This window comes from Sebastes fasciatus, chromosome 6 (assembly GCF_043250625.1).
Source record: "Sebastes fasciatus isolate fSebFas1 chromosome 6, fSebFas1.pri, whole genome shotgun sequence".
NCBI lineage: Eukaryota > Metazoa > Chordata > Actinopteri > Perciformes > Sebastidae > Sebastes > Sebastes fasciatus.
In genome coordinates, this window is record NC_133800.1 from 3,363,562 (window position 1) to 3,378,008 (window position 14,447).

General features: G+C 39.8%; 1 protein-coding gene across 2 annotated transcripts in view; it reads right to left on the reverse strand.

The window, feature by feature from the left end:
* Nucleotides 1-1,894: 1,894 nt before the first annotated feature.
* The window catches only part of LOC141768775 (uncharacterized), a 35,672-nt gene continuing 23,119 nt past the window's right edge, over nucleotides 1,895-14,447 (reverse strand). For both annotated transcript variants that reach the window (XM_074637124.1, XM_074637125.1), the window contains 12 exons: nucleotides 14,254-14,307; nucleotides 13,078-13,131; nucleotides 12,905-12,958; nucleotides 11,359-11,412; nucleotides 11,237-11,254; nucleotides 11,088-11,141; nucleotides 10,840-10,902; nucleotides 8,851-9,016; nucleotides 8,630-8,736; nucleotides 7,551-7,631; nucleotides 7,253-7,438; nucleotides 1,895-4,566 (listed from right to left, as the gene is read on the reverse strand). In XM_074637124.1, the coding sequence (XP_074493225.1) occupies nucleotides 4,411-4,566; nucleotides 7,253-7,438; nucleotides 7,551-7,631; nucleotides 8,630-8,736; nucleotides 8,851-9,016; nucleotides 10,840-10,902; nucleotides 11,088-11,141; nucleotides 11,237-11,254; nucleotides 11,359-11,412; nucleotides 12,905-12,958; nucleotides 13,078-13,131; nucleotides 14,254-14,307 (1,047 nt within the window). In that variant the 3' untranslated portion in view covers nucleotides 1,895-4,410. The remainder of the gene's footprint in view (nucleotides 4,567-7,252; nucleotides 7,439-7,550; nucleotides 7,632-8,629; nucleotides 8,737-8,850; nucleotides 9,017-10,839; nucleotides 10,903-11,087; nucleotides 11,142-11,236; nucleotides 11,255-11,358; nucleotides 11,413-12,904; nucleotides 12,959-13,077; nucleotides 13,132-14,253; nucleotides 14,308-14,447) is intronic.

The following is a 14,447-nucleotide window of genomic DNA, read 5'->3' on the forward strand; positions in this document are numbered from 1 at the left end:
TTTTTTCTATATCTATTTGTTTCTAAATGTAGCACTTGAAGCAATTCTGCATATTTGAAGTTGATGTACTTGCACGATTCTTGCAATTTTGGGGTTGTATTCACATGGTTGAATGCACTTATTGTAGATTAACTCACTTTGGATAAAAGCGTCAGTTAAATTAATGTAATGTAATGCTAAGCTCAGTTCCCGAATGAAACAATATGCAACAAAATCTGTTTAATCAAAATTTAATTGATGAAGCACCATACAGTATCGAATGTAACTTACAGTAAGATACAGTTGAAGTATGCGTAGCTTGGGGATAATACACCCTCCAGGTCTGCAGGATACCGACTGAGCCATGCAGGACCATATACAACTAAAACAGCAAAATCCTTTAATTTACCGGTTACAGCTGCACTAATACATGTTTTTATATTAACAAGGGATCAAATGACTACATGTGAAATGAGGAGTCGCTAATACTGACAAAAGCCACAGATAATTATCACCAGACTGCAGTTCCCCTCAGCTCTACGGACCTATTCAGCCTCTTTTAGCACAAAGTTTTGTATGTCAAACCCGCAACTCTGCTCCCATGGACCCCATTTTCAGGCAGCAGGCAACTGTTTTCAGCAAAAAAGCTCTGATAAACTTACTATTCACTACCTTTCCAGCACCAAACAGCAGGCAAACACAGTTAGAGACTAGCTGGTGAACATAGTGATGCATTTAGCAGTCAGATATTTTTCTCAGGAGTTGGTGGAAATCAAAACAGAGTTAAAAGGAGAGTGAATATTGGACTTACATTCATCAGGTGGACACAAACACCACTCCAAATGAATGCTAATGTTGCAATAGGCAACTGTTTACTTCCCCATAACAGCTTTATAAGGTGATAATATGTTATTGTTGTGTTTTCATGTTCTGCGTCGCACCCCAAAAAAAAATTCATGCATCTGTAATTTATGCGCAGCATCAGTGAAATGTTGAGAATCAAAGAACAAACCTGGGATCAGCACAACATAAATTAAGAACCTTAAAAACAATTAGAAACTCAGGAACAGGAAACAGCTCATGACGGGGATGCATGACTATACGTAGACTACAGACAATGACAAATAAACTAAATAAAAAATATCTACAACAGCCACATGATGTATTTACAATAGTTACATTTAAAATATAGGTTTAAATAGTCTCATTGACAGGTGTGTAGGATAAAAAACTCTTGACTGAAAAGGAACCAAAGAATAGTGCACACTGTCACATGAGAAAAATCCACAATCTGGCGTCTTCTGATTGGTGGACTCTTCCCTGAGCTGAGCTTATTTTCATGAAAAATTAGTACAAGGGACTGACACTGTACACAACTCATCAAGTAAAAAACAGCGAAAGGGACTATGGAAAATTAGTTGAACTATTTCCTGTCAATAGCTGGGTTTCCATCAAAAGTTCCTGGGACTTTTAGTCCCACAAGTTGAAGCCGTTGAAACATTAGTGCTGTGTGTGTGTGTGTCTGTGTGTGTTCCAATCGACGGTCATCCCTGCAAACTCCACCCCGAAAGTTCCGGTACTTTCAGAAAGTACTACCCCCAACCAGGGCCTTCTGGGGGGTAAAAACATCCCGGAAAATGTCCCCGGAAACTAATTTAGAACCTGGTCCTTGCAGTTGAAACGCAACAAGTTCCTCAAAAGGTTCTTAATTCCGGGGGGGAAGTTCCTGCAGTGGAACCACCACCAGCGACTCTTTTGACTGTGTTGCAGGTAAGTTTTGCAGGTGTTTACATAATCGTCATGAAGCCCATAATTCCAAGCAGCACTGTTGTAGGCAATGAGTTGGAGCAAGTATAGTTACAACAGCATACCAAAAAGTCTGAAACATTGAGCTCCTTTTAGTTTTTCAACCCTGTTCTTCAAATGTGACTTAACTATGGTGGCCCTGAGAGGTCAAAGCACTGCAAATCAAGAAAACACATGCAAATAGACACAAACCAAGCAAATGAAGAAACGTCTTCAACTTGACGACACATGCACAACAGAGAAACGCATTGCAATACCAATGAATCAGATATGATAATAATAAGCATAAGGCTAACACTAGGTTAACAGCAGATACTGTATCTACAATAACATCTGAATCATGCGATCACAATGTTAAATGACTTACATTTTAGCTCATTTTCACTTCAATAACTTCATAAGCCACAAACCATGGCGACAACAAGCGTGTCCCTGGTGTCTAAATGGTTACACGCTGCCCAACGACCTATCCTAACCCTTCGAGGTCAAAGCCTAACCTTAACCATTCAAGGTTAAAGGAACAGTGTGTAGGATCTGGCGATATTTAACTGTGAGGTGAGGAGATTGCAACCAACTGAAGCCTCTCCCGTGTGCCAAGTGTGTTGGAGAGCTACGGTGGCAGACGCAAAAACGCGAATGGTCCTCTCTAGAGCCATCTGGAGCAGAGCCAGTGCGTAGAGTGTGTGTGTACGTGGGAAGTGAGTGGTGAAGCAAGAGAGAGAGAGCGGCGGTGACGGGAGCGAGGAACGTTATCGATTACGGCCCAAGCAGGAAAAGTTAACAGGGTTTGGTTTGTCCGTTCTGGGCTACTGTAGAAACATGGCGGACTCTGTGGAGAGGGGACCAGTTCCTTATGTAGATATAAACGGCTCATTCTAAGGTAACGAGAACACAACGATTCTTATTATCAGGTAGTTATTAATATTATATTCAATTTCTGCTAATAGATCCCCCTAATTGTTACATACTGGTCCTTTTATGCCTAACATTAGCCATTCAAGGTCAATGCTTGACCTTAGAAGTTCCCCGAAGCTCCCCTTTAACTGATCCATCAAAAATGATTATGTTCATTCTGCTCATCTTTTAACATTAACATTTTTGATGAGGATCCCTTAAAGTTGGTATTAAAGAAATGTGACAACAGTATGTACCAATTTGACAGTGGAAAAGCAAACTTGTCAGTGTGGACAAACTATGTAATGGAGACACCTCAACCATAGTATTAATTATCAACCAGCAGATACGCCGATACTGACATACTGATTCATTTGATGCACTTTGTTTTGAATACAGTTAGAGGATTGATTTGGTAGGCTTGGATGAAGTTATCTACAATAACTCTGCTCTTGTTTTGAAATAAAAGTCCCACAACAGTCCCAAAACCATAATAAGCACTTATATGATGGTATTTGATGTTAATCAAATTGAAGTGCTTATTGAAAGTCAGCATTAAACTGGTAATTTTAAATGTCTGGATTCATTAGGACATTGGTATACACATGATTCAAATTGAAATGTGTTTCTGTTCATCACTATCAAACAGGTCTGAAGGATTTATGTTGGAAAATTTTACAATACAAATAGTTCCAATGGCTAAGAGTACAAACGATAGTAAGCATATGCTTGATTACGATTGTCGAGTATGATTCATTGTTATGATTATGAGGGGGTCGTTGGAAAAATGTCCTACCCTGTGAGGGGTCCCTGGCCCCAAAAAGTTTGAGAACCTCTGCTGTAGAGGTACTAGAGATGTGCAGGAGTGAATCATGTCCTTCTGATTCCAGCCGTATCTGACACCCAAGAGTTAAGGGCTCAGTCACATCTGCATTTATTTAACGGCAACATTTCAGATCAAAACCAATGTTTTTCATTTCCCAGTCAATTAATGTGGTGCTTATGCACTGAGTTGAACTTTGGCAAACTCGGACATGTGAATTTGTGCCCTTTGACTAATTGCAAACCATCTTGAACAGAGAACTGGAGAGACTAAAATAGAGGAAGTAATCATATTAACTTTGTTGCATGATCCTGAGTTGTCACCACGTCACCAAGCTTCCAACGCCACCTACTGGATGTTGTCATTTGAACACAATGATCAAAGTAAAAAATGTACCTGAATCAAAATTAAACTGACTAAAAGAATGTTGAGCATTTACATAAATAAGCAGGGTTAAAAAAACACAGAAACAAAATGTAAAAAATATAGTAAATATCAAGAACTTCAGGTTCAAATATCCCTGGTCTAAAAAGTGGGCAAGCCAACAGTCAGTCTGTGCAGAGGAGACCTTCAGAAAGGGAGACGAACGCTCTCCTGGAGGATCTTTAGCTCAATTTGTGTCCTCACTGTTTTATCAGTGAAAAATGTTGAGCTTGGTCATCTTTTGACCCATGAATTCTCTACGCGAGCAACAAAACTGCTCAAGACACCCAGAATAAACTGGCTGGTCAGCACACTTGCAAAAAAAGTTGAACAATTCTGAACTAGAAAGCATTGAAAAATAAAAAATTATGTCATGTTATAAAAGACAGCACAAAAGTGACAGAAATACATGGTTTGCCTGTTCGGATCTTTGTAGCTGCAGACCACCACGCAGATGCAGCCATGCTAAGAGACGTGGGGCGTCCCTAGCTGAAGCATGCTGGTCCTATGGTGAAGCCAAACTTCTGGGTTACTTCTTTGTTTCCAAACACTGCCAGGTCCCTGAGAGGCAGCAGTTGGAGATCTTCACTGTCAAATTGAAAAAGTGATTCCTGGGCTCCTGACTCCAGCGGCTCCGACAGCTGTGGAAAGAAAAACAGTGTTTGAAAATACTAAGGGAACAAGTGAATCTCTTTTCTGTTGCTTTGTCTTTGTCTGTTTTAGCCACGTTAGCGGCGTTGCTCTACAGATGGCAATGTCAGTCTATTGAACGGATTAGGTCAAAGCTTTCACTTATTCTGGGAAATATCTCAACATTCAAATGCTGGATTGGCACGATATTTTATACAAATATTCATGGTTCCCACAGACAATCCCTTGATCTGTTCCCTAGTGTCACATGAGGTGGTTTTGAGTGTCAGGGCGATTATGATTAAAATGATGAATTAAAGCTGCAGTAGGCAGAATAGTTTTGGCATCATTAAGCAAAAAATCCATAATAACCTTTCAGCATATTGTAATTTAAGTGTTCTGAGAGATAACTAGACTTCTGCTCCTCCTCATGGCTCTGTTTTCAGGCTTTAAAAAATCTAGCCTGTGACGGGAGACTTTGACCAATCACAGGTCATTTCAGAGAGAGAGCGTTACTATTGGCTGTTCATTCAACGGAGGCAGCTGTCAATCACTCGCAAACTCCAATCAAACGGGAGCGCCGATCAAATATGACTCAATATTCTGTTACTATAATGCCTATTTCTCGCATAAATGTTTTCACAAACATATTTTAGTGTACCATTTAGCTGTAAAATGAGAACGTTTTTTTCCAGCTGGTGGGCGGTGCTTGGTGTTTCCTCAACTGATCTCAACATGGCAGCGAGGTTGCAAACTTTCTAATTTTACAGCTAAACAGTACACTACAAGATGTTTCTGACAACATTTTATCTGAGAAATTACAGTATGACAGTAGCAGAATATTGATTCATATTTGATCAGCGCTGCTTAGTTTGATCGATTGATCAGAATTTGCGAGTGATTGACAGCTGCTCAGAGACGGCAAAGCTCCAGCTCGACTCTGATTGGTTGTTTTCCTCCGGTCTGTGAAATCCTGCAGATGTCATTAGGAGCACCGGAGGACACAGAGGCACATGATTTTTTTCAGACTACCTGTCTCGTGCACTACTGTCAGGATATAGTGACCGTTTTATAAAAATAACTTTTTTTTTAATCATATTTGTCCAACCTGCCTACCCAAGCTTTAAATAAAGGCCAGTTCCTGGTAAATGCATTGAGAAGGGGTGGAAATACCTGTACCATAATATCTCATATGGTTTGGTATGGTATTTCAACAGCACTAATTCCATCAGTACAGCAACAGAGTCATATCATACTCATCCCTTTGCTCCTCTCAGTTTCTCTTCTCTAACACAAATCCTGTTTTTAGCCTAGTTAAGCATAGTCAAATACGTCAACTTACCACTTCCTGCAGATGTTACAAATTAAAACCTATCAGCAACAGGTAGGATTATGCCTTTGAGTTGCTGGGAGGCTTTTACTTTGAAATATCTGTTCAGGGAGTGTCACGCTTCATTGATGGTAGCTTACCAGCAATAAAAAAAAAATGGTTAAATGAATGTGGCTGAAAATACTTTGTGAATAAAAAGGGTATTTCTGTTAGAGAAGAGGAAGTGAGGGCAGCAGAGTGGTGACTATGACATGACTCTGTTGGTGCACCTGTACTGAAGTGCTGTGGAAATATACATTATACTGACTTTATCAAGACAGAGCAGTTAACATGGAGGAGAAAACCAGAGATACTTCTTATTCATATATAATCGGATATATTAATATATAAAACAGGGGAAATATAAATAGAGTCTTTCCTTTAAAGCAGGCCTGCACTTACAGTGAATAAAGGCTCTGGCCATTATTTGAGAATATTCAGTAGCAGAAAAAATAGTGTTAACAGAAACACTTTCCTGCTATGATGTAGAGATAAGTACTGCAGGAAGTTAAAATGTGTAAGCATTAGGGCTGTCAATTGATTAAAATATTTAATCATGATTAATCACATGATTGTCCATAGTTAATCACGATTAATCGCAAATGAATTGCACATTTTTTTATCTGTTCAAAAATGTACCTTAAAGGGAGATTTGTCAAGTATTTGATACTCTTATCAACATGGGAGTGGGCAAATATGCTGCTTTATGCAAATGTATGTATATATTTATTATTGGAAATCAATTAAAAACACAAAACAATGACAGATATTGTCCAGAAACCCTCACAGGTACTGCATTTAGCATAACAAATATGTTCAAATCATAACATGGCAAACTGCAGCCCAACAGGCAACAACAGCTGTCAGTGATTATCATAAAGTGGGCATGTCTGTAAAGGGGAGACTCGTGGGTACCCATAGAACCCATTTTCATTCACATATCTTGAGGTCAGAGGTCAAGGGACCCCTTTGAAAATGGCCACGGCAGTTTTTCCTCACCAAAATTTACCGTAAGTTTGGAGCGTTATTTAACCTTCTTCGCAACAAGCTAGTATGACATAGTTGGTACCAATGGATTTGTTAGGTGTTTGTATAGTTTCATATATTGCCAGGTTTAAAACTGAGCCCGTCAATGCATTAAAGAAATTAGTGGTGTTATATTTGCGTTAACGCGTTATTATCGCGTTAGCTTTGACAGCCTTAGTACGGATTTAAAACAAAGCTTAATGAAGGTGTATGTGGGTTGCTGTTAAAATGTCCTCACTATTGAGTGAGACCCTGGTTTCTTGGATTCATGAACCTCCATCATCATCATCACTGTCACTTACCACACAGTCTCGCAGTGCCCCCAGGTAACTCTGCGTCCGAGTGTCAGCCAGGAACTTGACTTCCCTCTCACTGTGGCTCTGTCTACTTCCATGCTGACAAGAGTAAGTGATTGTCTGAGTGGAGAATCTGCTGTTCAGTCGCAGAAACCTCATCTGCACCACATCTGTTGCTCCTGGATACTCCAACTGGAGGTAAGGGGGTTTGCACATGAGATATGATTTAGAGAAAGAAGTAAATAAATAAGTGAAATCCATTCCCAGGCGAAGATGAAAAGCAATATCTGGATCAGATGCTCACCTGGAAGCCGTCTTCAAATGTGCTCAACCAGTGAAATGACATATTGGTGCCAGAATCCTTCAGCCAAGCTTTTACTGGAACCTGTGGTTAGTCATTAATGTCATCACATTAATATGATGTGTTTTACCAAATAATAATGGTGTATTAATTTAGAGTTGCAAATATGGTTTAAGCTATTAGCATCCTTAAACATGACCTCAGTCATTACATTGTGTGCTTCTGAGTCAGTCTAAGGGTGCCAGCTCAAATGCAGCTGTGGCCGACAGTCCCGAGGTAGACACCAAACATAGCTCTGTTTACTCTAACACAAGTTGCTGCCTCTGCACACTGTCAGAACTCTCAGCACCCAGGTGATGGGAGTTGTTGGTTTGGAGCTTGCTAGAGGTCAAATGGTTGAAAAAATAATTAATGACATTTATTAATCCACGTGTTCATGTTGCTAAACTGCGTACAGAGAATAATATTAATAATAATGCCTAAAGTTCAGCAATCCATGTGAACCAATTTATAAAGTGTAAAATTAAAGATTATTTTGGAAATATGTGTAAAAATGGGTCCCGTCAAGGTTAATGCCTAACCTTAACCATTTGAGGTCAATGCCTAACCTTAACCATTTGAGTTTGATATCTAACCTTAACTATTTGAGGTCAATGCCTAACCTTAACTATTTGAGTTTGATACCTAACCATAACCATTTGAGTTTGATACCTAACCTTAACTATTTGAGGTCAATGCCTAACCTTAACTATTTGAGTTTGATACCTAACCATACCCATTTGAGTTTGATACCTAACCTTGACAATTTGAGGTCAATGCTTAACCTTAACAATTTGAGGTCAATGCTTAACCTCAACAATTTGAGGTCAATGCTTAACCTTAACTATTTGAGGTCAATGCCTAAACTTAACTATTTGAGGTCAATGCCTAAACTTAACTATTTGAGGTTAATGCCTAAACTTAACTATTTGAGGTCAATAGCTTACCTTAACTATTTGAGGTCAATGCCTAAACTTAACCATTTGAGTTTGATACCTAACCTTAACCGTTTGAGGACAAGGTGTAGTGTGTGTTGCTGATACCTGAGGCTGGAGTGGAGACAGACAGGTCTTTGGCCCTGCTGTGAAGTCACAGTACGCTTGAAAAGCATCAGCTGGGCTACCCTGGTTAGGATCAATGTAATACATCCCTGAAAGGAGATGGACTTTCAAACTCACAGTACAAACAACAAACACGTTCTTAACATACGCACTTCATCTTCCCGATACATTTGCATGACCTGCTGATGACCTCAGTGTGTTACCATTAGTGGAGTTGGGGTGAGCGAGCCACAGCTCCAGACATGTAGTAGCTGGATGTTGTTCGCTGCCATCTGGTGGATTTATGAACCAGCGAAGATCTCTCTGAAGGGAGTCCAAGAGAGTCTGGACCAGGATGTAGTTGGGCTTGTCTGACATATACATGAGCTCCTGAGATATGAATTGGAAAGTAAAGAGTGATATACAATATGCATGGATGAAATGACAATAATGAAGAAACTACAAGTAGCAATTTAATTTAACATAATTTTGGAAATGCAATACTAAATTGCTTTAAGATACTAATTATTCCAGAAATAAGTTGAAAACATCAACATTGTTGAATTATTGTTTGTCACCTGTGGACCAATTTCTTTAATATCTTGAATATTAAGATTTTACATGTTGAATGATGTTTTGGATGGATATGTGTTTTTGACCTTTGACCTTTTAGGTACATGATGGTCTCTCTAACCAATAAGATAAAATAAGATAAAGCTTTATTGATCAGAATCCAATGACTACAGGCCTGTCGCCCTGATGTCTGTGGTCATGGAAACCTTCAGACGTATTGACCCCCTGCAGTTTGCCTACAGGGTGAACAGCACAGTGGATGATGAAGTCAACATGGGACTGCACTACATCCTACAACACCTCAACTCCCCATGGATATAAGCAAGGATCCTGTTTGTGGACTTCAGCTCGGCGTTCAACACCATCATGCCAGACATCCTCCGCTCCAAACTCACCCAGCTCACTGTGCCAGCCTCCACATGTCAGTGGATCACAAACGAAAGAGGCAGCAGGTGAGGCTGGGGGAAATCATGCACCTGGACAATCAGCACTGGCACCCCCCAGGGATGTGTATGTTCACCATGGCTCCTCTCCCTCTATACCAACAACTGCAGGGTTCCATCTAGAACCCACCAGGGGGGTTACAGTTACTGTTTTTGGGGCTGGAGATTTAGATGACTACCCATAGACCTTCAAAAACCTAACCCCTTACTTTAACATGTGAGCCTGCAGCCATGGGAACCATATCCAGCTGTCTTAGGCTTTGAGATGCTAAGGCCCAGGCTAATGTGGTACAGTATATATATATATACATATATATATACATATATATATGTATATATATATATGTATATATATTATGGCATGCCGTTCATGAAATTATTATATATATAATGTGAAATTTGAGAATATTGAATGAAATCCTGAATATATGGAATGAAACTCTGAATATATTTAATGAACCCTGAATATATGGAATGAAATCCTGAATATATTGATTGAAACTCTGAGAATATGGAATGAAATCTGACGTCATCACGGCGCTGCTGCCGTCTTGTGTTTTAGGTCATTATCCGTACAGATCTTGGTGCTGCTAGACGTGTGTGTCACTATGAGCGAGTCAGCACAAAATCTAGTATCATCAATCCTAAATAATGAGGAGATAATTAATACCCTGGTGAATGAGTGCACCTTGGGCCAAAATAATACTGGTAAACATGTTCAATACCGTTCTACAGATGAAGAGTTTATTTACTTTTTCATCGTGGAAGAGTAATGCGGAACTGAACTAGTTCACTAAAGTTGGAAAAATATTGACAGATTTGAACTTCCCGGATCAATAACTCATAAAGGAAATGTTGTTAAAACACCAACGAGGGCTCTTTCTAACTGTAGTAAGGTAGACAACGAGCTACAAGATCATTTTAATGCCAACGAGCCGTCCTCTGAGCTGGACACATAACATTGGTCTCTTAATACATCCATGTCTGCTGAGCGTCTGCTGCTGACTTTGCGTCACATCCTGATATACTGCCCCCCCCCCCCCCCCCCCCCCAATGTTCATGGGCTTAACTGCATCTTGTGGACACAAAGATGCACAGTTTCTGAGGATATGCACAGCCAACACTCGACAGAGAAACAGGATATGCGAGGCAGCCGTCACGTGCACACAAACCCACCATGGTGCCAAGTACACTCACCTTCAGTTGAGTCATTGTGAGGTTCAGGGAGGGTCCTGGGGGTCCAGGTGGGCCAGGTGGACCCTGATAAATAAAATGTGACCCGTGAATACAGATGACCTGATGTGTGGTGTCACACATTTCGGTTACTCGATGCAATAAACTTGTGTCAATATTAGAAACAAATGATATTACACAGCTAAACTGCATTATTCCATTGTCCATTGCACTGTACTGTACACAGCTCACACATGGATACCTATACTTACAGGAAAGCCTTTCTCTCCAATAATGCCTGGTGGTCCTGTAAATCCTTTCGGGCCCTGGTGATCGCAAATAGCATCTAATTAGAAACATCGATTTTTCATCCGATTTCTCAGGAAACAACCTCAAGCAATCAGGTTTTGGATTTACCCACCTTCTGTCCAAACAAACCCTAAACAACAGAAAAGCAGAGGTGCAGATGTTAAGAGTGATGTTTATTCATTCCAGTTAAGTTATTATTGTTGGCCAAAATGTTGGTTACTTGAGAAGACTTACAGGCAGCCCAGGCAGGCCTGGAGACCCTCGTCTACCTGCTGGACCGATATCCCCCTACAGGGAACAGTCAGTACTACTGTATGATTATTAGTGCACACTTAAGAAGAGAGTAGAGTGACTCAGACTTGACGGTTTATTGAAAGCTTTTGTAGTGGATTCAAACAGGAAATAATTTTTTTTTGAAAAACAACAACTTTGACTTGAATGCTGGGTTGTGAAGTAGCAGGTACATTTTTACAATGTTAATGTCATTCCTTGGTTCCAGAGAGAGTTTAGTATTGTAGGTTGATAAACGCCAAAACGTAACAATGTAGTGTATTATTTACATTACTCCATCGTTTTAAAGTTTTAAATAATACTTTGATAACAGCCACTAGTTTCCATCCATTTAAATATGGCATTCAAATTAACATGCAGAGACTTCCTAACTCTCTGCAAGCTGAGTTTAATGCCATATACATAAACCATCAGAGCCTACATCACATCCGTCATGTACATTATGATGTACATGATGCCAGCATGATGTTGTACATGTGTGACACTGCATAAAACAAAACATTTGTGCCTCTCATATTAGTCCTGTGATATTATATTATAGTCCCGGTACATTGATCTGCTTTTGTTGTCTAAGTTGCACTATGGTTACATGGTTATTCAGTTAAAGGGAAGATTATTTCAAGAGGTTTAAGCAAGTCTGGTATGTTCCTGTACTGGTAGGAAGCTCCAACATCCAAGACTTCAAGGGGACATATCATGAAAAACAGCTCAGCTTTTTAGCTATTTTTTAAATGTTTCTTTTAACCATTTACCGATAGAATTAATTGGTTCAAATTCGTAATGTCGGTTAACAGTTAAAACAGTTAACGGTTAATTATTAACATCCCTAGTTTGATCGGAGTTTGAGTTTTGCGAGCAGTGATTGACAGTTGCTGTAGAGACTCCTTAACTCTGACTGGTTGTTTTCCTTCGGGCGCGGTGAAATCTTGCAAATACTATTAGGAGCACTGGGAGGACACAGAGGAGCACGATTGTTTTCACAGATTATCTGTCTGATGCATTACTTTTACGATATAGTGACTGTTTTATAAAAATAATGTTTTTTCATACTTGCTCAAAGTTACCAACTGCAGCTTTAGTCTTTTGAGGAGCCTGTGAACCCACCTTGGGAATCACAGTCGTAGGGCAACTGAATATAGCCGCATCTTCAACTGAAAACCATGATTTTAACTACAGGAGGCTGAACAGGTTTGGTGACAATAAATACTCAACTACAACATCTGTGCCCAAATATTGGAAATATGCCATGGTTGGATTTCAAAACTACATAATAAATAGCTACCACCTAAAACAGCATTTATTATAGAGTTATACTGAAGAGCTATGATCAAAATTACTTTGGTGCTTGAAATCTGTAATTTTGTGACTAATTTTACATCAATATATCATTTCTTACTCTGGATTGTGTATTCTGACGTGAGAGGTTCAGTTGAATTTTAATGTCTAATGGCCTTTTGTTTGATGTGATAAGAGTACAGTGTTACTTCACCTGCTCTCCCTTCCGACCAGCTCTTCCCGGCTCCCCAATAGAGCCTTGCATTCCCTGAAACAACAATATGATATACTGTACATAACTCAGCACACATGAAAGAGCAAGTCGTTATACCTATTGTGTTGTGTAAGGAAGCTTACTTGGAATATTATACTAATACATAAGCTCACCTTTAACCCCTCTCCGCCAGGAGGGCCAGGTGGCCCTATAGGCCCAGGTTCTCCCTGCATAGTAGGAGATACAGTGTACTCTTTAAAAATCAGAATGATAGTTGATAACAATCATAGGTGCCCACATAGGTGGAAGACTAGAATTGGTCTACATTTATTTAGTTTGTGTATTAAAGATCTGTCCTGATGTAGACATCCAGCTGTATGCTGATGATACAGTGATTTATGTACATGGTTGCACAAAACAACCGTCTGCCTTTAAAATTTCTAATACCATGAGTCATATTACATCTTGACTAAACAGAATATGCCTTCAGTTAAATGCAACGATACTGTAATAAAGTTCTTCTCAAAAAGGCAATGTATGCAAAAATACTATTCAAAAATCACTGGGAATTAGTCGATTATTTTTCAAAAATTGCCGCATAACCCCCAACCCCGCCCCCACAGCAGAGAGAGATACAAGCTGGGGGAAAACGGCACGTAGTGTTGGCACATTTTCCCATCTAACGCTATGGATTAAGAGCTTAATTCAACCGTATTGTTGGAACAGTGGAAGAGGCTGGTGGAAAGACAATCCAAGACGGTTTTGGTGAGTTTTAATTTGTTTGTGTCGGGTTTGAATGACGATATGTTCCGCTGCTTCAACAGCTGATCTACCTGCTGAAACTACGAATGGCCCGGTGCCGCTTGCGCGTGCGCACACACACACCTGCGCTGACAGAAAAGAGCCGACCTGAACATGCCACACACATTTTACCGGTAGTAACATTACTACCAGGTAGTGCCTGGTTAATACAAAGGAAATATATATTTTTTAATAGTCACATAAACTATTAGATTTTTTATAACTTAACGACTATTCTAAAAATCGAAAATCATGACCCATCCCTATTTCATAGCTTCACACTAAAAAAAAAAGCGACTCAGGAGTTAGAGCGGGTTGTCCGCTAATCGGCAGATCGTCTGTTCGATCCCCGGCTCCTCCAGTCCACATGTTGAAGTGTCCTTGGGCAAGATACTGAACCCCAAATGTATCCTGAGGGCTGGTCCATCAGTGTGTGAGTGTGTTAATGAGCATTAGATTAGATCCTGATGAGCAGGTTGGCACCTTGTCTGGGCGCCGCCCGTGCCAAATAAACTATTAAAATAAACAAATAATGTCTAAAGGCCTACCTTAAAGCCTGGTCTACCCATTTCACCGTTTTCTCCACGTGGACCAGTTTTACCCTTTTGGGGAAGATCGGAAGAGAAGAGAACTTTGTTTTCACTTGACAGTTTACTTTTAACAAAATGAAAAAGTGGAATGACAAATAGAAGATGACAAAGATACAGCACAATATTGACCAGATTAGCTGAGAGGGGGGATT